The sequence below is a fragment of the Urocampus carinirostris genome, chromosome 14, assembly GCF_059441175.1.
Source record: "Urocampus carinirostris isolate Australia breed hairy pipefish chromosome 14, RoL_Ucar_1.0, whole genome shotgun sequence".
In the NCBI taxonomy this organism is placed as follows: domain Eukaryota; kingdom Metazoa; phylum Chordata; class Actinopteri; order Syngnathiformes; family Syngnathidae; genus Urocampus; species Urocampus carinirostris.
In genome coordinates, this window is record NC_142362.1 from 20,027,680 (window position 1) to 20,055,354 (window position 27,675).

General features: G+C 40.6%; 1 protein-coding gene across 1 annotated transcript; it reads right to left on the bottom strand.

The window, feature by feature from the left end:
- Window positions 1-1,167: 1,167 nt before the first annotated feature.
- igfbp5b (insulin-like growth factor binding protein 5b) lies at window positions 1,168-22,078 on the bottom strand. The gene is made up of 4 exons (XM_088352370.1): window positions 21,442-22,078; window positions 7,977-8,185; window positions 7,789-7,908; window positions 1,168-6,484 (listed from the first exon to the last, which is right to left on the bottom strand). Exons 1-4 carry the CDS (start codon window positions 21,773-21,775, stop codon window positions 6,347-6,349), a joined length of 801 nt encoding a protein of 266 aa, XP_088208496.1. The 5' UTR covers window positions 21,776-22,078; the 3' UTR covers window positions 1,168-6,346.
- Window positions 22,079-27,675: the final 5,597 nt, after the last annotated feature.

A 27,675-nucleotide genomic window follows, 5' to 3' on the forward strand; every position in this document is an offset into this window, starting at 1 on the left:
TTGAAGACAATCTCGGGCTGCTTATTAGCACTCTTTCAAACTGAGATTGTCATCCATTTTAACGGTAATTTATTTTTGGAGTTGGGCTATTTAGATTTTTAGTTTTTTTTAATTTATTTTTCTTTTTATTTTTTATTTTTGCAAATGTCAAGTCTAGTCATGTTTATTTGTATAGCGTTTATTGTCTTACTCGGGTCTTTAACACAACCACTCTGATTTTATCCTTTTAAGTTGACCTCAATTTTGAAGTTTCAAAACTCCTACTAGTGGCTTTCAGTTTATTTTTTTAAATTAAATGTAATTGTGTTATAAAATCATCCCAAAACTTAAGGTTAGAGGACAACTCGCAAAATTACCGGGCCCTGTTTGTGTGTCATTTGTTGTTATTTGACTTGTCTTTTTTATGCCATGATTACACTTTGGTTTGTTTAGTGGGTTGATCCAACTTTACTAGAGTACTAAAACATTTTGTCCGACCCCCAAATGTTTTTTGCTTTAGGTAGAGTTAGTTGTGTTTGTTGAACTAGATACAGAAGATCCCAGCGATACGGTGTCCCCACCTTACCACCCTTTCACTTTACGGTGTAGAATGAGATGATTTTTCAGCCTCTCTTTACAGTGGCTAGTTACCAATGCCAATGAAATGGATGACCTGTAGCTACAATTCGTAGGAAACGGCTACACTCACAACACGTGGTAAGCTTTCTCTCCTGGCTTTAATCTCTTTGATGGCTGGCAAAACTAACATAAAATGCAACAGAAACAAAATGAAAATAAATCCAAACAGCTTGCCAACATCACTATATGACGTCAACAACAAATTATCTCCTTTGCTTAATTAAAACTTTGCGGTGTTGGCGCGTTTGATGAGTTACGCTTGGGGTCGACGTCTTATAAAATGCTGGTACACTATTAGTTTGTGTTATGGCATCATAAAAATACGGATATGCTATTGGCTAAACTGCCTCCCACAATGACTTTCTTTTTCTACAGTTAAGAATCTGGTGTACTTCGTAAAGACTTTGCCTGTCAGCGAAACAATACTGGATTTTATGTACTGTATTTATTAGATATGGGTCCAGTGCATTCCATTGATGTTTAAGGGTAGAGTAAAAACTTTGTGGCATTTGAGGATGCGGTGTGAGAGTGAAAAACATTGTGACTCTGTACTGGAATACATAACTTTATTTAAATAAATGCTTTGCCATTACAAAAAAAAGGACAAAGGTTACAATAGTACATATAAATTACAAGTTTATAAATATTACACAGTGATAATTTGCTTGAATAACTGGACTTATTCGTATTTATTCAAACTTTTCAATTCCAACCTTTCGTCCACTGAATCGATGAGAACCGATCGTACTGTGTTAAACATATTATGAAAAAGTTACTGTACTACCCAAGTATGAAATGTGAGTTACAAAACCAAATCGGGAGGCCAAGGAACGCCGGAGAAACTTGTGACCATTTCTCCAAACTTCAACCGTTACTGATGTCAATGCAGGATTGTTGCTTCTTTCGATTTCCTCGCCTCCCGTCATACTGCCTTGCTAACGTGAAGCTAATGATATGCTGTCTGAAAGGCTGAGTGGCGAGGCCCCCAAAAATGCCCACTGTACAAGGTGATAGCTCCCCACAAAGCTCCAAACCCACATCACCCCCACCCCCACAAATATAAGCCCCACAACCACTCCAGCATTATTCTTGTGTCTGTGCAAGCCGGCAAGAACGTTTGTGGCGGAGGTCCTCTCAACAAAAAATGTCTCGTTTTCGTTCCGCCGACTTCTTTGTAGCACCACAGAGCTGTGTTAATAGTGGTTGCTTGAAATAAGTGTGAGATACGATCGGTATCGGGTGCTGGGATCCGGGCAGTGCCACAACATTTTACATACAGTATTCACAAGTGGTAGCATTTTTGCTACGACGACTTTTACATGCAATCGTCAAAACACAAAATATAAAAGGCTGTTTAAATGAGCAAAAAAACAAAATGGGGATAGATAGGCCATTATATATTAACCTGAATTTTTCCTGCACGAATATGCAGTCACTGGGTCCGTCATATGCAGGCAGTAATCCGAACATTCTTTGTATTCCTATTATGTAAATGTGCACAATAATCCGATGAAGGTGTTGGACTGAGTTCTTTGATCGCAAAGGTTGGATTGGTCCTTTCATTTTCCGATTACTCATGCATGCATTCGAGTAATCTGATTGAAAAGTTAATACTGGCAGTGTACCGATTATGTGAAAATGCAAAAAAGTATTAGTCCGACTGTGAGTATTTTGGGTGCAATGGTTGAGTTTATCCTTTTATTTTTAGATATTTAATTCACATATACGCTTTCAAGCAATTCAACTGTTATCCATACCTCATCCGGGGTATTTGTAAATCTATCCTTTTGGTAAAATCTGGTCTGATTTATTTAGTCCCAAAATGTACATCTAGAATTAGTTGGGCTAAGCCCTTCCAACATGCACAGAATTTAGTCAAAAAATAGGCGTTGGCCGTTTCCATTTCCATTTTTCAAATGCAGCCCCCTAAAAGAAGTTTATTCGACGTCTTGAAAAAGACGTTTTGTCAATTTTAATTTTCAACAAAATAAAAACTTATTTTATACTTTAAATCTTGGCCTACATCTGGTCAGTTTTAGACATGATTTACCGTCAACATTGACATTGAGAATTGGATTGTGTTAAGCCCAGCTCATGTAGACCAAATTTTGTCCAAAAATAACTGGTGTGGTGTTTACTTTTTTAAAATTGGCCCCCAAAAGATGCATTGAAAAATGTTTTAAACTAACTCTTGCACCCCAAATCATATACTGGGTTATTCATTTGTCTCCTAGCACGTAAACGATTACATTGGATTGCTCAAGGACTATAGTACATTTCCTTTCCGGTCGGATTATTGCCTGCATTTAAACGTAGTCACTGTTGCAGTTTGATTTGTTAGTGGAGAAGGAAGTGATGCTCCTCCGACGGTTCCCCACTAAAGCGATAACAAACATTGGCATTCAAAACAACACCAACAACAGCAAAAACAAAACAAGCTCACATGTAGCTTAGCTTATCACTTGTCACACATCAAAAACGTGGAACTGAACGTCCGACTTGACCTCGTGTCAAGTGTTTTTCTTTGTCTGAAAGTCAAGGTCAACAGCGTGTTGTCCATTTCACCGTTTAAACGTATTTCCGTATAGGAAGGCACTGGGGAGGGAAGGGTTGAAATCAAAGACAGCGGAGAAAGACTTTTCAAAATTACGCCAATTGTGTTTGCATGCTGCTTTCCCAAAAGAAAAAAAAAACTCCAACTCACTTTCAAAGAAGTTACCAACGTGGAGTCACCGTTTTTGACAACAAACAAACCTTTTTCAGGCCTATCTTCAAACATACAGTAACCCCCCGGGTTATGGCGTCCCTAGCGTACAATGTTTTCATGTTACCATGCGTAATACGATGTTTTTTCGGCCTTTCGTTACGGCATATTCCCAACCATTTGACATCAACAACACGGTGTCACCACTTTACGATATTTTGTTCTATCGGCCCCTTGTCACAGGGTTTTTCCCACCAAATGACATTGACAATGTGGGGTCCCCACTTTGCAAAATGTCCACGTTTTGAAGTGGACTACAATGTCTTAACAACCACTCGTTATGACATTTTCCAGCCATTTTACATCATCAACATTGCGATCATCTTGCAATATTTTCACAGTAAAATGTGAATCACGATGTTTTATTGGCCCCTTGTTACGGCATTTTCCTAACCAGTTGACGACAACGTGTTATCCCTCTCTTATGTTATTTTCACGTTGCAGTGTGGAATACAATTTTTTCTTGGCCCTCGATACTGGATTTTCCCCAGTAGACAACATCAACAACAAATCATTTTGCTTTCCCCAAAACAAAATTCAAACTTTGCCGTGTTGGTGTATGACAAATTACATCTCTAAGATGCCTGTCTTCTATTGGTCGATGTTATAAAGATGCTGATCTGCGAATATTTTTCTTCAAGAAGTTGCCCGTATGCTATTAGCTAAAGTCCCTTCTAGATTACTCCATTTTTCTCTTGTTTCAATATATTATCTTGTGTATTAAAGTTTAATTTTTAGCTTAGGGTCTCAATAATTGCAATGATGCCAAAGGGAGTAGCAAAAACCCGATAACCACAGAATTAAAGCATGGCGTAAAAAAATACAAAGAGGGCACACTCGTTACCTTTGCTGACAATGTCAGCGATTGAAAATAAGAATGCGAATAAAGAATCCAACTCTTTTAATGTCGTATCCTGGGTGCTTACTTTACTCATTTCGAAAACTTTACTATTTTGAGCTCACAAATACTTTTTGCATGTATAACTTGTTCTTGCCATACAAAAACGTTGACATCACGTTGGTATTTCCACAAAATTACACTAAAGTGGGGTTGGGTGGAGGTGGGGGTTAAAACACGGCTAGCCCAAAAATATTTTTCACTGAAGGCAAATGAAAAAGCACAAAATAAAACTATGCCTCACAGACGCAACACCATCGTGAACAAGCGCCACTCCCGCCTCATGCGAAATATAACTTTTTAAAACGGGCTAGGTCGGCGCCTCTGCTTGGCAGCTCCGTTGAAAATAGGCACAGTTGGCAAAGCTAACTAGCTACATGATCAAAGCACCTCATGTTCACCATCGGCATTGTTAATATCTCATTCGAACTGAAACTGAAATCTTTTTGTTTTTAAATCGAATTGATTGAGTAGATATAATTTAGCAGGGAGTGGCGCCTCTGCAGGACCGAAAAGCATATGTAAAACGACAAAAAAAAACTCACATTATACCCACCTAGCAAAACGTTGAAAAGACGTCTTATTGAGGACTAAATTTGGACCAGGTAAAAGCAAAAACAACAAGTATTTTTAGACTAAATTTGGTAAACTGCCAAATTTTAGATGTCATTTTTTGGACCAACAGAGCAGACCAGATCTACCTCAAAAATCCAACGCCCAAAAGACACCTTTATTTGATTGAAAGTAAAAGTTGACTGAATTGAGACCAGGCAAACACAGGGAGTTTCTTTGAATTAGATTTGGTTCACTACCAATTTTTAGATGTCAATTTTTGGACTAAATCATGTCTAAAATGGACCACAGCAGGTTTAGCCCAAAACTCTTTTGTCCAAAAGTCTTAATGTGGTTGAAAAGAATAAGAGCAAAAGAGGTCTTATTGAGGACTAAGTTGGGACCTTATTGTACATAATATTATACTCAACAATGAGTATTTTTTTTTTTGGACTGAATTTGCTCCACTACCAAATTTTGGACGTTTTAGACTAAATTTGGTCTAAAACCAGACCAGATTGACGATGATAAAATCTTGTGTAGCAAACTTTCTAGTTTTTGCTATGAGTCCCAAGACCGAAAAACCATACCACATTTAGCTCCAAATCCAACGTCCTAAGACTTTCAGTGCTGGGGGGACGAGTGATCCCAACTGTCCAAAACTGGTTGGAAAGATGTCTGAAAGACACCTGGGTTCTGTAAAATAATAATTAAAATGTGTCCTATTAAGAAAAAAAATTAGAACACATTGGATGAAATAAAAACAACAATGAGTATTATTTGACTAAATTTTGTCTATTACCAAATTTTAGATGCCTATTTTTGGACTAAATCATGTCTAAAATTCAGGAGACCAGATTTTGCACAAAATATAACCAAACTCTGGATCTTGGGTGGGTAGCCTCTCGATTATCCAATCAAATTTGAATCCTGATCCCGGAATCAAATTGACCCTTCCACTTTCTAGGCAAATGTTTTGTTTCATTCCTTTTAAATTCAAACCACCTCTCCAGACAGGTTTTGAGGTCTCTGTCTTTGCGAATTTGTCAAAGTGTCTGGTCGATGTCCCGGTGTCCTGTCCCCTTCCACTATCGTGCTAGTCGTGTCTATTTCGGGTCTTCGGGTCCCCTCATTTGGAGACAAGTGCTCGGTCAGCTATAAGACAAGAACTATACACATTTCTTTACATTTTGAACAAATCTCAACCCTTTTGCGATGTCTCGGGTCAAATTGACCCATGTTTAATATCTGCTTTGTAATTGTCACGTTTCATGTCTCGTATATTTAATTAGAAATCGAGGTCGCTCTCTGTGTTTTTTGTACCCGGGTCATAGCTACCCATGAACATTTCTACCAGTCCTTAGAATCAAACCTAACAGGAGGGGGAGTTTGTGGCCCTTCAGAGATGAAATGGGAGCTATGATTTGGGATGGGGGCGTTGATGGACCTCAGTCCGGGGACGTGGGGACGATTCAGGTGGTGGCGTCTTGAAGCAGTCCCTGTATTACTGTCTTTTACTCGTTGTTGTTGATAATGCTTTCTAGATCTTTGCACTGGATGTCTCCACCGCTGTAGTCCGTCCCGGGGAGTTGTACGCCATACTTGTCCACGCACCAGCAAATGCCTCGTTTGCGACCGCGGGATGGCTTGCACTGGGGAGACATAAATGTAACACGTCATTTAGAAAAGTTTGGGTTCTTGAACAGAAAAGTTCAGGAGCTAGAACGGTGTTTTTAACATTTAACCATCAAATTGTGGGTACATGTGTACAATAGATCCCTGGGAATACAGCATTCGCACCTTACGACCTTTTCGCTGTACCAAGTCAAGTCAAGATGTAATTTCTCCCCCTTATTATGCCTCTTTAATACTATACTGCATGAAGAAAGATTTTTTTTCCACTCATCTAAATTTTACAACCATTACTTAGTCCTTTGAGCCAGAATACAGGAATTCATTTGTTCAAGACATCTTTCTCTCTCTCTGTCTCTCTCTCTCTGTCTCTCTCTCTCTCTCTCTCGATAGATAGATAGATAGATAGATAGATAGATAGATAGATAGATAGATAGATAGATAGATAGATAGATAGATAGATAGATAGATAGATAGATAGATAGATAGATAGATAGATAGATAGATAGATAGATAGATAGATAGATAGATAGATAGATAGATAGATAGATAGATAGATAGATAGATAGATAGATAGATAGATAGATAGACAGAAAGATAGACGGATGGATAGATGGATGGATAGATGGATAGATATTTGAATGTAGAATATTGTAGAATATCATTCAACGTGCTTGAATTTCTTTAGCTATGGTTCTCAAACCTTGCTGTGATGCTAAAAGAAAAAAATGGAAACAACGCTTGCGATGATTAAAAAAAAAAAAAAAGGCACACGCATAGCTACCCTCCCGAAGATGCATGACCATAGCAAATCCATGATCAGGGTTATGATTATAATTATTAAAGCAAGAACATTTTTATGTGTCCTTGGAGTGATGCGACAGGGAGAAGCAAAACGATGACCACCATGGGAATGAAACTTAAGATCATCTGGAAATATGAAGAAGTTACCCTCAATACCTTCGTCACGTAATATATATGTAACTAATCAATAATTAAAAAAAATAGAAGGCAATTCGAGCAGGGAAATATTCTAAGGGCATGATAATCCTCGCAAAGTGAAAGATTTAAAATCAGTTTTAATTTTAATCCGCCGGCTTTTACCGGCTACCCCACTCAACCGCTTACGTCACAACAAAAGTAAATGAAATGTCGTTTTTCATTGACATACATCTCAGAACCGATTCATGTCGTATCCTGGCGTCTACTGTACGTCGAGTATGTAGATTGGTTGGTAGGACCTTTCTCTGTTTTTCCACCACAACGGATGAGTTTTGAAAGAATTTTAATACAGCGCTGACCTTAGCAAAAGAGCAAAACTGACCTGTTTACGTTTGAAGAATCCTTTTCTGTCACAGTTGGGGAGGTACAAAGAGAGCGCCATGACGCGAGAAGTGTCTTTCATTCCCTGAATGATGCCGTCCAGTTTTCTGCGGCACGGCCCCTTTTCGAAGACAACAAGGCGGACATTTAGGACTTCAAACCGCATTGTGGAATCTTTTGTCTACTCACAAATTCGGGCTCATGTTTGTCAACAGCTAGAGGTGAGTAGTCCATGGGGGAGCCCATGGAGCGCTGCTTGCCGAGCTTCCTCTTGAGTTCCTTGCGCATGGCGTGCACCTTTTTACTGTTGACGATATCTTTGGTCAGGATAGGAACCTTAGCCGGCTGGATCTCTTCCGGAATATCTGCCGCGGCTGTGTCGTCGTGTTCACGAGACTCTAAAAGGGGACAACCAGAAATGTAATGTCATGTGACCAGTTTTAATGCCAAATTGTCTCTGAAAACGTGCGGGAACAAATTATTGTTTGTAGGGATGCACCGAATTTTCCACACTGCAAATGTTTCTGAGTGACATGGCCGCTTTCTTGTGTCCCGTTTCATCTGCAGGGACGAAACTTGGGTGCCGAGGTGCTTAACTTGTTAGGGTGTTTGGGCATTTTGTTTTGCCATTGTCAATTTTTGGTGTTTTTTGCTACTTTTTCCTTTTCTTTGTTTTTGTGTTTGTGTTTGTCTTGCTGTCGGGCACTCCTCTCGAAGGATATGACCAGGATAGATAGATAGAACGATTGATAGCAAAAATAGTCAAAGATGACAAAAATAGTCAAAAGGAAAAATAAAACGTGGACAAAAGAGCACCCAAAGAACAGTGCTGTGATTCCGTCACGTTTAAAGTGTGGTGAGCCGTATAAAGTTGGATTTAATTTGGGGTTGAGTTGGTGCAAAACGATTTGAACTTGTTTGACATTTTGCACATGAGAAAGAGGCGGTGGTCAAAACGGGAACTTTGCCAAATTTCCTCAAAAGTGTGTCCTTCTCATTCCACGTTTTTGTTAGCTGCTTGCTGAACTTCAACTAATGTTTAAATGCTAACACTACAGAACTAAGTTACTACAGTTGAGCGTTTTTGTTTGTAAACACTTATTTTGGGTGTGACATTAAGTCTTTTCGTTCCTGAGGTTTTTGTACCACATCAGCTGGAAGTGGGCTAATGTTTACAAACTAACACAACAGAGATAACTTATTACCGTTAAGCTGTTTCAATTCGTAAACATGTGTCTTGTTTGTGAGTCATTTCGTTCCTCCCAGGATTTTTTCTCCGCTGCTAGCCAGCTTTTGGCTGATGTGTACATGTTAACACTACAGAGCTAACTTACTATAGTTGAGCCATTTTAAATCGGAAACACATACTTTGCGCATGAGTTTCAATTTGGCTTTTCCTGAAGTTTTTGTTATCTGCTAGACAGACTTTAGTTAAAGTCATAATGATGACTTTCTACAGTTGAGCCGTTTTGATTTCTTTACCACATACTCTGCGTGTCACTTTTAATTCGTCCCTGAAGTTTTTGTTTTCCGCTAGCCGAACTTTACTGTACATGCTAACACTAAAGATAATTTACTACGTTTGAGCTGTTTTAATCCATCAACACATTCTTTGTATGTGACATTCAGTCCGTTGGTCCCTGATAGTTTTGTTAGCCACTAGCCAGACATTGGCTAATGTTCACGTGCCATACTACAGACCTAACCATCTACAGTTTAGCAGTTTTAATTTGTAAACACATACTTTGTGTGTGACATTCAGTTTGTTTCCAAAGTTTTTGTTAACTGCTAGGCGGGCTTTGGCTAATATTTAAATGCTAACACTACAGCGCAAACTATCTTAAGTTGAGCCAATTAAATCATTTGGACAATGCTCAAGGTGACTGTGTTTGCAAAAAAATGTCCAGTGGAATATAATATAATAGTATTTTTTGTCACATACAGTGGTGTCAGTCAGGCACTAGTCTTGGTCGTGTTTAGGTGGAAATCTCCAACGTATTGGTCTTGTCGACAAGTCTTGCTTGTCCCTGTGTTTGTATCAAAAATTTGCAAACTAGCAAAACTCTACGTCCTGTCGTTTCTGAGCATTTCTTTCTTGCAGAAGTCCCTTGTAAAAAAAAAAAACATTTCCAAAAGAAAAACTTCCAACACGTGGTGCGGTGTCCCTGCACTATCTGATGATATCACATTGCCTGGTTGCACCCAGTAATTGCTCTGTGGTAACGGCTAAACCAAGAACAGGTTTTGTCCGTCAGTGGGGCTCATTAGGAAGCCAAATTTAGATGCGGGATGAGACCTCAGACCGAAATTGGTACGGTGCAGCAAAAGGGCAATTGGTATTTATTTGATAATCTCCTACAAAATACAAACATGGACCATTTACTTGAAACGTTTGTGTTCCACAAAGATGTTTTTCTCAGCGGAACAAACTCGCATCCTCTGTTTATTTTGTGCTCTAAGCATTTGATTGTTCTCCTGGCGTACAGAAAACAAAGCAGGAAACGTTTTGATTGCGGTAAACATTTCTTTGCACAATACTGTACAAAAACTCACTTCCTGCCAAGCCAAAAGCAGACTTCAGAACATTCAATTGACTTATCAACAAGAATTCTAATCAAGATGAGAAATCATTTTACAATACACAAAATAAAGCCCGTTTTTTTTTATCTTGTAATCATTGTCACAGCCTTCAAAATTAATCCAACATGTATGTTATCGGACACTGGCCCTGAGACTCAGTTCTTCTAGCGTATTTTCCTCACGGATTAAAATCATAGATTGCTGTCAATGGGTTATGTGAACCTGCATTGAACGAGTTGTGCCACTGCAATCCCTGGGTTAGTCATTTAATTTTCTGATTACTTGTGCATGTATACACCTTAGAGTAATCTGATTATATAACCGGAAACAATCTATTACCAGTATTCCAGTTAGGTACAGTCATTTAAACTCGCACAACAATCCGATGAAGGTTTTACTGTAACTGCGATTATTCGGATTGCAATGGTAGGGTTACTCCTTTCATTATAGGATGACTTGTGTGTGTTAACATTTGAGTTATCTGATTGCTTTTCCCCCTCATCCGGGATATTTTTATGCCCCAAAGCATTGTAGGACTTGTAGTACGAAAAAAACAAACGCCGGTTTATTCGCTAAAATGCCTAATGTGTATCTCTAGGATATTTATCTTTTATTTTCTGCCTCCACAGCGAAAATGCCACAGTTGTGTCCATGTATATGTAGCGCAAGTCCATGTTTTGGAATACTCACAAACACCATGTATACCCCCTTTTTATGTGAATGATTCCGATTGCTCCAGAAATTGGAATTATGATACCAGTCAGACTATCCCTTGCATGTAAACATAGTCAATACATTGTTTTCTTATTCTTCCAAATTATTATCATTATTTCTTTTACATTTTGGGCTTTCCTTAAAACGTAAACCCCCAAAGGTAGTTTGGACGATTGATGCGCAAGAACGTGGCTTATTATTAAGCATTTTATTTAAACATACAATATGCCACAGATTACTTTAACTGTCGTAACGAATTGGAGGACATCAGGCAGCATGGCTTTGTGTAATTGGTAGGAGAAGCACATGACTTGCTTGACTTGGCCTCTGTCCAGTCCTTGGCTGAGTTTAGATAGATAGATAGATACTTTGTTCATCCCCGAAGGGAAATTCACATTTCCAGCAGCATCCCTGAGCTGAGAACAATCGAGAACAATCGAAAATAACACGGGAGCTGCTGGAGTGGCTGCCATTCGTGACGGCGCCGGAAGAAAAGATTCAATTTGAATCATGTACAAACAAACAAACAATTGAATCATGTACAAACAAACAAACAAACAAAATATTCATGTTTCAATAAGTGGAGTGTTGCATGGACCCTTTAAGTCGGGGTTGTGTAAACTATGAGTGGCGATCCCATTTTTTCTTGTTTATGAATAATCATACAGGCAGATGACTATGTGTTATAGTTATTTTCTATTTGTTTTTGATAGGATAGTCTCATTAAATTGGTTTTGAAACACTCACAATTAAATCAAAGTAACATGATGTCCCTATTTTAAGCACCAAACTTGATATTCAGTTTTTTAGTATTACTGCTGTAGTAAGGTTTTACAGGGTGGACCCAAGTGAAGGAAAGCAGATGGAAAGAACAAACAAACAAATAAATAGTCAAATAGAACACAACTGTTTGAACTAGGCTCTGCGACTGGCTGGCAACCAATTCAGTGTGTCCCCTACCCACTGCCCGGAGATAGCTGGGATGGGCTCCGGCACCCCCGCGGCCCTACTGAGGATAAGCAGTGCAGATAATGGATGGATGGATGGATGTTTGAGCTAGAAATAAAAACAATTCTTACACGGTGGTGGCAAACAGGGTGGAAATGACAACCACCATTAGTTGAAAAACAGGATGGCAATGGTAATAATGACCCGACGCCTTGTACTGTCAAACAGTCATTATATAGGGTCATAGGCTCAGGTTTTTCTTGCTCCATACCCGGTTGGTACCCTCCAGGGACACGCGGCGTGCCAGATCGTAACAGTGTTGTGATTTTTCCATGTTTATAATATAACTTGTAAGTTTTCTGCATGTATATTTATTCATAAATGGAAAAACAAATAGATAGGTCCCCAGGACCAACCCCTTAACCCAATGCTGCCCGCCACCCCAAAGGTTTGCCCACTCGTGTACTAGATTTTACTTTTCATATAGCTCAAGGAACCATCCACTAGATATACAGGGTCTTCTGAAAAATGTATACATGTTTGAGCAACTGCTCAATTATTTATTCTTCCCTTTAAGACTGAACCCATTGACCGAGTGATGGCAACCAGACTTGACTTTGAAGAAAGCAAATATATTCTAAAAAGCAACTGGAAGTACAAAACACAGTAGAAGTGCAAAGACAATTTTAAAGGGAGTTTAAAAAGAAGCACCACCAGAAGTTACTATCACTCAAATAAGTTTGAAGTTGATGAAACTGTACACGTCGGATATCCCTGCAATGAAAGAAATATTACTGGAAATATTTCAAAGAATTTGAAAAAAAGTCTTTTGGGTAGGCAATAAGTGCATGGACCAACCTTGGAATGTAACTTCTCCAATGACGTTTTATGAGCAATTGATAGATAATTTGGAAATGCCCATCTCACAACTAGCTTTCTGCAAATACTTTCTTGAACTTCGTAGAAACATTCCCAGGAGTCTTTCTTATTTTGTGGGCATTTTTGATGTATGAGGTCTTCAAACATATTTTTAATCCGAGTGATGCTTACTCTGATTGGTGCTTCTGTGTTAAAATCCCTCCTACAATTTTTTTGCACTTCTACATTTTTATACTTCCAGTAGCATTTTATAATACAATTCCTTTCCTCAAAATCAAGTCTGGCTGCCATACCTCGCTTGAATTCTATAATAAAGAATAAATAATGGAGTTACTAGCTGCTAAAATGTGTCTACACTTTTTGGGGACAGCCTCTAGGTGCAAAACAGCAGTGGAAGTTGGACACATAGAATGTTTGTTTATATTTAGCAAGTCGTAGCTCTGTAGTCTAGGAGGGAGAGACACAAGGACACATCCAAACACAAAGCCAGCCAAGTCATGAGTTGCCAGATTCATTTCACAGAGATAGCTGTGCAGTAGCCAAAGACCTCATTCCGGTAATGGCCTTCCCCACCCCAAACCCCAAAGTCCCCCTGTCCCCTCACTCCGACCCGTATCCTTTCTCCAGTACGTTTTTTTTGCCGCTACTGGCAAAATCAGTCATTGATTACAGTACAATAATTGGTTACATTTGTCCCATTGAGTTTTTTGGGTCTGTTGATCCAGTTTAAACCACGCCCCCTTGTTTATAGTTGTAAACCTGGCTTGGGTGCAGATATATGGTAAGAAAATTATCTGTGAGAGGAGAATTTCTGCGTCCTTGTACTCTGCGCCTAAAATGGCGACACCATCACTGAATTCAGTTGTACTTTTTAGGTGACTATTAACATGCCCTCCATCTATCCATCCATCCAGTATCTGCACCGCTTATCCTCAGTAGGGTAGCGGGGGTGCTGGAGCCCATCCCAGCAATCTTCGGACAGTGGGCAGGGGACACCCTGAACCTGTTGCCAGCCAGTCGCAGGGCACACAGGGACAGACAATTCGCTCGCTCATTCACACCTAGGGACAATTTAGACCGGCCAATTCACCTGAAATGCATGTTTTTGGAATGTGGGAGGGAACCGGAGTGCCCGGAGGAAACCCACGCAAGCACGAGGAGAACATGCAAACTCCACACAGGAGGTTTGATCTCATGACCTCAGAACTGTGCCGCACACGCCCTAACCACTGCGCCACCGTGCTGCTCTAACATGCCCTCGTGTATTTTTTCTGGCGGATCGAGGGTTGCATGTAAAATAATCAATCAAAGAACAATATAGTTTAATATCACCATTAAATAAGTAACACAGTAACTTCCATGTGATAATAACAGTAAAATATGATTATACTAATTTTTTAATGCTTTACAGTACTTGCCACCAAGAAAAGTAATTGCGTTCCAGGATTGCGTTCATTTGTAACGTGTTAGTCCCAGCAGTGGTTAGCGCTTGTGCGGCACAGTTGTGAGGTCATGTGATCGAACCTCCTGTGTGGAGTTTGCATGTTCTCCCCATGCTTGCGTGTGCTTCTTTTGGGCACTCTGGTTGTGGTTGATGTCCTTGTTGCTGTTCTTCAGTATGTATTTTGCCACTGGAGGGGACTACCTTGTCCAATCGCACCCTTCCAACCTGTTTTCTCACTGCAGGCCCCCCAAAAATAGCCAAATCTTATTTGGACCAGAGTTGGCGGTAGGCCTGCAGACGGCATATCTGTCCGGTTCAGAGCGTCTGGACTTTTTGCGCCTCGGCCTGTTTCCTTCTCAGATAAATATAACCAGGTTCGTGCACAAGCAAGGTTGTCGAGGCTTGGCAAAGTCCTCACAATAACCTACTTGTGGTGTAACTAACCCAAAGAGAGCATCTTTTTGTGAATTCTGTCTTATTTAAGATAAGCCCTAAAGATTTGAGGGTAGAGGGGCTGTTTGTTAAGGATGAAGGACTATCGTAGCGAGAGCTTTGATACACTCTATAGCATGCATGCGCAGACGGCCCATTAAACGTTTGAATCCGGCCTGCCAAAACATCTAGTGGTCAACTATTACACTATGTCCTTTCAAAATCATAACGATCACACAGAATGCATCCCGCCGCTCAAAATGTTTGCCCAGCCCTGCTCTATAGTATGCTGCTCCAATTCAGTATCAAGGATTCATTATAATAGCAAACCATATCCAGTATTTTGGTCTCCTGTTTAACAAGAAGCTAGTAAAAATATCTGACATGGTGCTGGAGGATGCGTGGGACTTGGACAAGTGCACACAAGGCGACAAAGATACTGTTAAACTAGTATCGGCAAAGGTGACGAGCCATTTCGCTTATCAGGAATGGAACACAAATTCTTGGCCGGCTTCGGTTTGACCCATTGGGCGAAAGTGACAAATCATTTATGGATCAAAGTGTTCTGGTCCAAGACAAGTTTTTTAGAGTTAAATTTGGAGGACTGTTTGATCTGGTCTTGGTCTAAACTCTAGGGATACAAGGTATTTTGATAAATACTGGTTGTGACTTGAAATACAATCCTGTTTGTTCTTTTAATATGTGAATATTTTTGTCAGGTATGGTGGTTATCTGGACTTGGTGTTGAACTATCAAAGTCTTTGTTTCAGATCGTTGTTAATACTTAACTGTCTTAGTCTTCGTTTTCTTTAGATTAAGTCTCGGTGACATCTTGACAGATGTTCTTGTTAATTTAGTCGGATAATTTTTTGATCAGTTAGAATGCCACCCTTTTTATTAGAAAGCATAGGGGTAAACGGCATCATGGTGTGGTATGCTAAGTGTATGGCAACAGACAGGAGAACTTTATAGAGAGTCATCAACACAACCCATAAAATCACAGACTCCTCTCTGCCGAGTCTGGAGGACATTGCCGCCAACAGCTACTGGCATATGGCGTCATGGTGTAGTATGTTGGAAGCTGCAGACAGTAGAGCCTTACAAAGAGTCATCAACACAGCATGGAAAGTCATGGGCTGTTTTCTGCCCTGCTTGGAAGCCTGTTTACAAGCACCACCTTGTACATATTATCTATCTGAACATGCTTTATCTTGTTTCACTTATATGACAGGTTTATACTGGCGTTACCAGTTTTTCTTAGTGACAAGTCATGTCTTTAAGACGCCTGGTGGTATTGGTGAATGTCATACGATATGCTGGTCTGCTATTGGTTTGCATCATAAAAATGCAAATATTCTATTAGCTGAATTACCTCCCACAATGCTTTTGTCTTCTTTTAGTGCAGAATCTTGTGTGCTTCATATTGACTTTGCGAGTTGGCGGTGCGGAATTATTTTTTTGTACTGTGCACGCAAAAGATCCTTGCAGTGATGCTAAAAGGAGAAGCAAAAAACTTAACCATGGAAACAAAGCCTGCAATTATCAGAAAGTACGGTGAAGGCAAACAAATTGCTACTAATTACATACATGATGTAACCAATCAATGATCACAACTATTTTTAAAAATAAGGAAGCATTTTGGCAGGGGAATATTCTTAGGATATGATATTACTTACAAGTGAAAGTTTTAATATTTGTTTTTTTAATCCACCATCAAGATCTACTACCTTGTCTGCATCCGCCTGCTATTCTACTTGACCAGCTTGTTATGTCACGCTAAAGGTAGCTCAATTTTAATTTTTCCTTTATATTTATCTTGTTATATGATCATTTCCATCTATATTAAACCTAAGTATGACTTTTAATTTACTTATTTATTGTTTTACCTGGCCAACTGAGGGTTGGAAGATAATTGCCATAGGTTTCTTTCCCCGCTACATGGCATTTGCGATCCCGATCTTATAACAGATTAAAGTTGTATCCCAGGGTAGTACTGTACAAAACTTTCAGTGAAGCTCATTCTGACGAGTCGTGCAAGTGCAAGAGACGGTTCGCTAAGCAGTGACAGCTCAGCTCGGCTCGTATGTCAGCGCGTTGACAACGTAATTCGATATCTGCAATATCCCTGACAAAATGTATGTACCACTTTGGCACGCTATGTTTTTTTTCGCCGGGCAGGTCACGCACTCTAACTTCAACCCCAAGACCTTTTTCCGTAACTTTAGTACCTGTGAGGGATCTGCAGCTGCACGCTAATCTTGTGCTGCACACTAATCTTGCACCGGCACGGTCTGGGTGCTCTAAGTGAGATGCATGGAAAATGTAGAGCGACGCACTAGGGCTGCAACTAACGAATATTTTAATAGTCCACTAGTCACCGATTATTGAAACGATTCGTTGAATGATCGGATGATTTAAATATTTTGTTAAAAATAGCATGAGGTTGATTTAATGATGATAATTGCAAGAAAAAATGGGTACGGTGAAATATACATCTTTTATTGCACATACTGCATATTCGTACAAAAATTACTGTATTCATTTATGTATAACGGGGCCTCGTGTGTAACGCGCCCCATCGTTTTATGAAACAAAAAGTGAAAGTTGTGCTTGAAATGCATCCTTCCACAAAAATCTGTATTTTTCAGTTTTCTTGGAAACAGACGTTTTCAATAAACTTGGCAATGTTCCACTTTTGTTTACTATACAATGGTAAAAGCTAGAAACATACATTTTTGTCGACAATGATTGTTTCCTTGTCCTATATCTATATAGCTACAGAACTCAAGTTTCTGTAGGCCTGCAATAATGACTAAAAATGGCAAAAATTGGCTAGCACCGGCTCTTCCTATTTGAGAGAAACGTCTGGTACTGAATGAGTTAAAATTTTATTTTGTTTCACTTTTTTGGAGCTTAGTGACAAACATTGAATACATGTGTCCGTACATGATTACAATCATTTTTCGACAATGTAAACTATGAACATAATAACAATGCAATATATCTCATCTCATCTCATCTCATTAGCCGTACCGCTTATCCTCAGTAGGGTCGCGGGGGGGCTGGAGCCCATCCCAGCAATCATCGGGCAGTGGGCAGGCGACACCCTGAACTGGTTGCCAGCCAATCGCAGGGCACACAGGGACAGACAACTCATTCGATATAGAATGTATTTATTTAGTGCCCTTCTAAATCTGATTCATCATCAGATACACCAAAAGTTGTTTCCCTCGTCGTGCTCTTTTTAATTGTATCTTTCAGGACAAGTTTTCAACATTAGTCTCTGGTACTTTGACTTAAAATAGTGTGATAACAAAATACAATCCGATCCCTGTTCATATGTCATCTATAGCGCTGATTATCGAGTGGTTAGGATTTAGCGATTTTAGTTATATATTTCGACTTATCAATCATTGCACGGTAACATGGTGTGAAAATCTTGTCAAACCAAACTTTGAGTTCTTTAGGTTAAATTTATGTGCGTTATACAAAAATCAATACGGTGTTTATCCTGACAGTCTTTTATATTGTTTTCACTTAGAAATATTTCCTACATGTTTTAGCCTGGAGTGCCATGTTTTATCTCATTGCATAAAAGGTTTCACTGCGTTGTTATCTATCACAATAAAAACGATTCAATTATACTCAATTAGATTAGTCTTCCTTAGAAATATGGGTCAAATCAACCCAACTGTTGGGTTCTCGAGTGTTATTAGAGTGCTCAGAGGGGCCCAAAACGTTAGCAACTATTTATCTCCTCGCTGACAAGCAGCTAACCCTCCGGGAGTGCCGGAGCCGCCGCGACTCTTCATAAATGCCTGCAGAAAATGCCTGGCCGTGATTTAAAGCCCAACTGGCCTCCCTGCCTTTTGTGCCTCGCTTGCTGTCAACCGATTTAGCCGTAATCTGACGCCGGGGCTATACGGCTCTGAAACGGCAGCCCGAAGCGTTCCCAGCTGGGAGTTGCTTTGTTTCTGCTTCCCGTGTCACCACAATAAACGTGAGGGACACTGAAGAGGCTGGGAAAGGTCGCCAGACTCACAACGTGGGTTGTATAATAGCTCGATCACAGCTGTTGATGTTTTTGATTGTCCTGTGTCACTCGCCATCCTCATCTGAGTTCTGTGATACAGGCTTTTTGCATGTCCATCCCACTGTTTCCTTCTCTAGTAACTTATGCCAGGCACTTGGCTGCAGGCTATGGCTTGCCTCTATTGTTGCAACTGCTGTTGCAATCTTTTACTTGCCTTAATATTATTTTCGCCGGCTAGCTGCTAAATTTAGCCACTTACACCCAAAATACTGGGTCCGTGCGAGTTGCAGCTTGTGGGTCCTAAGTTTGAGACCCTCTGCTTTTGGTGAAAGTAGATTTTCTGCAGCTTTCTTCTTTTTCTCCTCTTTTCAGTTTTTCGTCTTTGTCCTTCTCAAGGTTTCTTCATTTTCCTCATGCTGAGGTTTCAGATGAGGGGATGGTGTATTGGTGGTCTGTGGAGCACTTTGAGACTTTTTGTAATAAAGGGCTATGCAAATAAACATGACTTGATTTGACTTGACTTGAGAGCATTTACTCTGGTAAATAGACCATCTGTAGGCAAACTATAGTCCGTAGGCCACTTGTGGCCCTTCAAGCTTAATTGTCCTTCCTGTCAAACGAAATTGGTGAAAATATAATGCCTATAAATGTATCGGTAAATAAAGTGCTATTAATAAAAATATGTTGTTTTGGTGCCACTCTACTCCCAAATGTCCTCTGGTATTTCCTCATGTACATACCTGCCAACACTACCGCTTTGGGGCTTAGAATTAATGTTTCTCCTCTCAAAAAATTACATGAATACACTGCTCCTACAATTGCATTAGATTTCCATTTTGGTAAAAGTTAGACGCTTCTGGTTTTTAAACAAATACATGTTTTATTTCTCTGTATTATTTGTGATTGCAGCATCCTTTGCTGTCTGGTAATCCTGAAAGGGGGATGCCACATGTGCGGTCCCTTCTCAAGGTTTCTTCATTTTCCTCATGTTGAGGTTTTTGAGTTTTTCCTTGCCCTCATGTTGGTTCCAGATCAGGGGATGGTGTAATAATAGTCTGAAAAAATTGTGTAATAACCTGTGAAGCCCTTTGAGACTCTTTGTGATTAAGGGCTATACAAATAAAAATGACTTGACTTGACTTTTTTTTGTCTAAAATAGAGTGTGATCAGATCTACTGCTTCTTAATATTAAAGGGTTTGGCATGTATGCTATGTTGTCTTTGCTTTGACCCTGTACATGTTCTTGCTCGTTTCCTGTGCACTATATAATACTGATTCCTTTTTTTTGTATATAAATTCTTATTCAAAATCTCAAATGCACCATTTGAAAGTTGGGCAGCAATATAAAACAATTCCTACTTTTCTACAATTTTCTCTAATAAATTCTAAATTTAAATAAGTAAAATATAATAGAATATAATTTATAATCATTGTAACAAGTACAATGCATAACAAAAGTGCCATGCTGCTTGTGCAAAAACATTTACAAGATAAAATACCACGTTTTAAGATAATGCGATAAGTGAACAGTAATAGTATAAAAGACAATTTATAGTGAATGAAAATCACACACAAAAAAAAATCAGAACTGAATCATCCCTGGTCATTATTGTACATTCCCATCTAAGTTGTTTGCAGCATTGAGGGTAGAAGGGTGTTGTTATTTGGTTTTAGTGTAGAAAAGAGGATTTAAAATGGTACATTAAAGGTTTCTACTTGGCGGATTTCTCTTGGAACACAGCTCCTGCAGTAAACAAGGGTTGACCGTACTGCGGTTCCCCGCAGTGTTTGTATGGGTGTTTGAATTCCTTGAAATTGCTTTAATTTTAATATTGGGTTTAAAAAGTGCTTGAATTTGGGGTGAAGTGCATTTAAATGCTTGAAACTGTTTCCATGTTCGCAACAAGTCTACTTAAAAATGATGCCAACATTGCTCTCTTGTAGTTTGCATGCCATTGCGTTTCTTCTTCCCTTGTGGTTAACGGCAGCTGGTGTTAGTTTGTATGGCATTGTCCGATTAAGTGTCTTTGCCTCCTACGTGTTGCGCCTAAGAGGCCACTATGAAATGTGTATTAGTGCAAGGATTACGCATCAATTATGGATATTTATTATAGACCATAAAAGAAATGAGGGTCCCCAGTGGTAAATTGTAACGGAAATGACTTCCTGCAACTGAAAATGTAAGTAAATAACATTTGAAAAAAAAGAGTAATATAAATTAATGTAATATTGCTGTCATTTATACCCGACACCTATATGGGAGACATTTATCTGAAACATTTTTGCACATTTATTGTTCAGATCCACAGACATGTTTGCGATTTACTCAAGATCTAAAAAATAAATGTCTTGATAAATGCACATGCAAGATGAAAAATTGCATGTGTATATTTGTGGATCTGCAAAATACATGATTCACACTGGATTCCTTCTATTAATAGAATGGAAGAAATTGGAAAAATTGGCTTTGAAAGTCCTTAAAAAGTGCTTAAATTTGGCCATGACAAAGATGTAGAAACCCTGTAAAGGTTTCTAATTGACTGTTTCCCTTGTAACGCAGCTGCCGCGGTAAACGAGGGTTGACCGCACCACGGCTCCCTGGTTCCCTGTCATCGGTGTCTCACCTGGGGGCGGGTGCGGGGGCTTGTATCCCTTCTGGTTGCTGCAGGCTCCGCGTCCGTGCAGGAGGGCGTGCAGGGGCTTCTCCTCACCACTGCGGGGTAGGCATCGCAGCCCCTGTGCGCACGTCCCGGTGTATACGCCGCACGCTTGGCCCTCGCTCAGAGCGCACGTCAGGCAGCATCCGCAGCCGGGTTCCTTCACCAGTTGGCATCCGCTTGGGATGGGGGGACACATGGACATGGCCTTCTCATCGCACGCCTCGCAAGGAACGTACGAAGCCCGGCACACCCCGCCGAGACCCCACCACAAAGTCAGCAACAAAGTCCACCACATCATCGCAAAAAGAACTGAGGAGGGGGGCGAGGATGAAGGGGAGGGGGGAAAAGTGGAGCGCTCTAATGAAGCACAATGCCCCAATCAGATAATCCAGTCTTAAAAGCTCAAGTCTTGATCCGAGCAGTCCTTTGCTATCTTATTCAAAGGGGAGCAAAAAGCAGCCTTAATTGGGCGCAACCTGCTCCAAGAAGAAATGTGCGCAAAAAGTTTGAACGTTTTTGCGTGCGCAATAGCAAAAATCCAAACTCCTCAAAAGTCTTGTTCCCTTCTGCGGCTGAAGCTTGGGAGTGCACTGAGCAAGTTGCGAGCTTGCTCGGGCTTTTAAAAGTGCGCCAGCCCCCCAAGTATGAATACGAAGGGGAGGGTTGAGGAAGGGGGAGAAAAGGGGGAGGGAGGCGCACTTGTTCCACGCCTTGGAGACCTGCCAAAACTTCCTCCCTCGCTCTCTTATTTATTAGCAACACACAGATGACTCAAGCGTGACTCTTAGAAAAAAAGATACTTTTATCTCCTTTTTTTTTATCTTTTTTTCCTGGTCTTTTCAAAGCCCAGTGAAGCAATTTAGCCAGTGCTGTCAGCAGAGTCCTCTCAATCTTTTTTCGCCATTTTGTCATCCACGAGATATGTCCTGACTCTTTTCTTTTCTAACTCAGATATGAAAGCAATTACGCCTGGATTTTTCCTATTATTTTTAGGCATGAAAAACTCGCACCATTAGCAGAAATTCACCATTTTAAAGTAAAAAAGGATGACCTATGTGAATTGTCTAAATCCAAGGAGAAAATGTTTTGGGCTGGGGTTAGATTTCCCAGTTTGCACGGGCTGGAGTACTATATTCGTTCGTGTGCAACGTGCATTGGTTTTGATTTAATTATCATACTATTTATTCACGGTACCAGAGATGAATGTTAAACAATGGAGAAAACGGAATTTCATTCTGAAAGATATAAATAAATGCAAAAAGCACGACGAGGGAAACAACTTTTTGGTGTATCTGTTAATGAATCGGACTTTAAAGGACATGAAATAAATACATTGTTGGTATTGTGTTCCAATAAATGGTTTCAATTATGACTTTTAATGCTTAGTTGTCATGTCTGGCGCTGTTGCCATGGACACCGGCTGACTCGCATTGACTAATTGCTTCTTGACAGTATTTAAACGCGTTCCTTTGAAGGGTGCGTTGCTGGATCGTTTGTTATACCTGTTAAACTTTGGTGAGATTTCTGCAAGTTCTGTTTAATTCTGAGAAATGCCTAGTCTGTAAATCTGCCTGCGTTTGATCCTGTTTTGTTTTTGGTCAGATCCGTTTTGGACAACTTTTCTTTAGTTTGGATTTCAAATCCACTCCGCGACCATCGATCCTCGGATCGAGTGTGCACACCCTGCTCATCCTCCCCCAATAAATTGTGAGTTCGTCGACGCGAATGGGTCCTTATTTCCTGTTCCCCGCTCTGCTCCGTGACAGAACGATCCAGAAAGTTTTGGACCCAGCGGATGCTCACACTAGCGCAAATTTCGGAAAGCTAGACACTCCCTACGCTCTCCAGCAGTTGGATCAGACGGAAGCCCAGTGATGTCACCGGCCTTCAACTGCAGGTCGAGCAAACTCAACGGAGCATATGACGCCAGATGGAGCACTTAGCTCAGTGGAGTTCATGTCGCGTCAGCTGAATGAGCTTCTGTCGGCAACGGCCCCGCCTCCCGGGGCCCCTTCTCCGGCCGCGTCGTCACCTTTCCTGCCCACTCGAACCACGGCCCTGCCCGCCGCGGCAATTGAGTGCCTCGAATGGGGTCTCCGGAAAGTCTTGGCGCCGAGCTGTCCGAGGTCCCCGTCGACCTCAACGCCAGCCTGTCTGGACGTCCGCCCGTCCGCCTGCCTTCCCACCGGTCTCGAGATCCGTCCGTCCACCTGTCTCGACGTCCATCTGCCCACCTGTCCCGATGTTCGGCTGCCATGCCTGTCTGTCGGCCTGTCTGCCTGCCTGATTCACCAGTCCGCCTGCCTGATTCACCAGCTCGCCTGTCTGACTCCCCTGCTTGCCTGTCTGACTCCCCTGCTGGCCTGTATGACTCCCCTGTTCGCCTGTCCGACTCCCCTGCTCGCCTGTCCGACTCCCCTGCTCGCCAGTCTGACTCCGCTGATCGCCAGTCCGACTCTGCTGATCGCCAGTCCGACTCCGCTGATCGCCAGTCCGACTCCGCTGATCGCCAGCCCGACTCCGCTGATCGCCAGCCTGATTCCGTTGATCGCCAGCCCGACTCCGATGATCGCCAGCCCAACTCTTCCGATTCTTCTGCTTGCCATTCCGACTATTCGACTCGCCCGTTCGACTCTCCTGCAACGACCGATCTCTCTGACGTTCCCGCCTGCTTGCCTGATATACCCGTCCGCCTGTCTGATTCTTCTACCCGCCGGTCCGACTCGTCTGCTCGCCACTCTGATTCGTCTGCCTGCCATTCCGACTCTTCGACTCTCCCGTTCGACTCTTCTGCAACGCCCGACCTGTCTGAGTCCGACTCGTCTGCTCGCCACTCCGTTTCGTCTGCTTACCAGTCCGGTTCGTCCGCCCGCCGCTCCGACTCGTCCTCCTGCCGAACCTGCCTCTCCCCGTTCCTGCGAGGCTGGAGTGGGGCCGCCCTCTTCGGGAGCATCGGACCATTCTAGAGGACGATGTATTTGGGTTTTTTGGGGACCTCGGGGGCTGTCCCTTGAGGGGGGGACTCTGTCATGTCTGGCGCGGTTGCCATGGCGCCCAGCTGGCCCCGCCCATGGACACCGGCTGACTTGCATTGACTGATTGCTTCTTGACAGTATTTAAACGCGTTCCTTGGCAAGGTGCGTTGCTGGATCGTTTGTTATACCTGTTAAACTTTGGTGAGACTTCTGTGAGATTTCTTCAAGTTCTGTTTAAGTCTGAGACATGCCTAGTCCGTAAATCTGCCTGCGTTTGATCCTGTTTTGTTTTTGGTCCAATCCGTTTTTGACAACTTTTCTTCTGTTTGGATTTCTAATCCACTCCGCGTCTATCGATCTCCGGATCGAGTGTGCGCACCCTCTTCATCCTCCCCCAATAAATTGTGAGTTAGTCTACGCAAATGGGTCCTTATTTCCTGTTCCCCGCTTCGTGACATTAATTTGAGATGAAAAAAATGTCAAACACATTTTTCCACAGATTTTTAATTAAACATTAGGTGTGTGCGTACAAATACAGTATTTCCTACACACCCTTCTCACATTTTTAAGCCCTGACCCATTTTCATGCCTGTTGTTTACCAATTTCTTATCCAAATTATATGTCATTATTACTTAATGTTCTCCTTTTTACAGTTCCATGTCAGACAGTAAAGCAATTTAGCCTGGGTTAGTAGAGTCTTTGTCACATCTTTGCCATTTTTATGCATATAATATGATATGTATTTTATGGCACTCCTAATAATAGGTTGATATTAGATAATAAAGCAATTTAGCCTTGTTCACATTTTCTTTGCCATTTTTTATCCCTTTGATATGTCATGAATGTTTTGAGGCACTATTCATTATAGGTCGATGTTAAATGCTAAAGCCTGGGTCGTTAGTAGAGAATCTTCCTCTAATGTTTTGCTGCTTTTTTAATACTTTTGGTACATCTTGATTATTCTTATGTGCCCCTTTTTGCAACTACACGTCAGATAATGAAGCAGCTTAGACTGGGTGTTTAGTAGAGAGTCTTCGTCACATTTTTTCCCCCATATTTTATCCATATGATATGTTATGAATAATTTGAGGCACTTTTATTTTAGGTCGATGTTAGATACCGAAGCAATTTAGCCTTGGCCTTTGTAGCAAATCTTTATCACATTTTAAAAAATATTTGTTCCATGCGTTGGAGACACGATAAAACTTCCTCAATTGTGGCTTTTAGAAAACGAAAAAGGTAAATTTTATCTCCTTTGTTTGCATTTTTGTGGTCTTTTCAGAGCTAAGTGAAGCGATTGGCCTGGATTGTTAATAGAGTCTTTATCACATTCTTTCTGACATTTTTTTATCCAGTTTATACGTCATGACTATTTTGAGAAACTTTATGATTATAGGACAATGTGTCATGATTGTTTTTGAGGCAGTTATTTCTATAGGTCCACCTGAGATATTAAAGTAATTTAGCCTGGGTTGTCTGTAGAAGGGCTTCCTCATTTTTTTTGCTGTTTTATAATCCATATATGTCATACCTATATTGAAGCACTCTTTTTAGTGGGTGAAATAGTAAAGCAATTTAGCCTGGGTCGTTCGTATGCTGTTCATCACATTTTTTTGCTTTTTTCATCCATATGATACATCATGCTTATTTATATTTACTCCTTTCAACAGCTACACATCAGACAGTAAAGCAATGTAGCCTGGGTCGTGAGTAAATAATCTCCATCTCCTTTCTTCTGCCCATTCTATACATTACTATTATTTAAAGGTGATTTTTTTTTACAGGTCCACCTCAAATAGTAAAGCAATTGAGCTTGGGTTGTTAGTAGTGAGTCAATTTGCTTTACCAAGAAAACATTTTTGATCAATGTGACTATGTCATGATTATTTTAATGTTAGAAGAGTAAAGGTGCGCAAGACAAAGCAGGATATGATGGAATATCATCAAGTTCTAACAGAAGTAAACATGAACACACGAAATATTTCCACACATGGGCAGGATATAACAAGATCATAACATCACTAACTAATTGTAAGTGAACAAAAACCTAAAGAAATATAACCCAGGATATTTCATAATTTTAAATAGCTCCAAAACAAGAAAAAGGGAAAGAAAGATGATGGAAGACATATATTTAAACACTAACAGAACTAAAAAGTGAAAGTGAGACAGCACAGAACATTTTGGAACACAAACTTATGCACAAAAAAACTAATATGAATGGAAGACAACCAGTACATGTTGTAATTTAAACGAGTTCTAACTGTAAAAAACATGAACAACCACGAGACAACCACGAGAACCATTCTCGCAATTAAACAGAACATGATGAATAAAAACATTAAAGAAGAGAAGACAAGATATTGTATGTCACAATATTAAATAGGTCCAAAAGAAGTAAAAGTTAGAAGACGACCCTTGACACATATTGAAACACCAACCAAACAAAACATAAACTCAAGAAATATTCACTCAGGTAGACATGAATACGAAAGGGCCAAGAGACCAATAGATAGATAGATAGATAGATAGATACTTTATTCATCCCCGAAGGGAAATTCACTTTTCCAGCAGCATCCCTAAGCTGAGAACAATCGAAAATAACTGAGAACAATCGAAAATAACACGGGAGCTGCTGGAGTGGCTGCCATTCGTGACGGCGCTGGAGAAACGATTCAATTTGAATCATGTACAAACAAACAAACAATTGAATCATGTACAAGAAACGATTCAATCTGAATCATGTACAAACAAACAAATATACCTGTAATGCTGGAACTTCCAACTAGTTCTAACTAAACAAAACATAAAACAGATGCAGAACATATAAATACACACACATGGAAACTATAAAATACCAAATTTGGCACATGACGCAGAAGGCCAATCAGGAGAGAAACTGAAAGCACCATCACAGAACATGAAAATACAGCGCAGTACTAGATCCGGATCTTTATATTCTGAATCATTTAGAGTTCGTAAGAAAGAATTCTTTTATTCTTTTTATTTTTTTGGACGGACACTTATGCTGCATCTTCAATAAGGGGATCATTGTTTCTGCGAGTGCTGCCCTTGCCCCCACCCCATAAAGAATGACCCCACCTTGGCCTGACAAACTCAAGGCTGTTCTATCCATCTCAGCTTGCGCCAGTCCATCACTTCATCACTTGTTGCCCCCTCCCCCAGTATCTCCCCCCGTGATCCCCCACTCGCAATTCTATC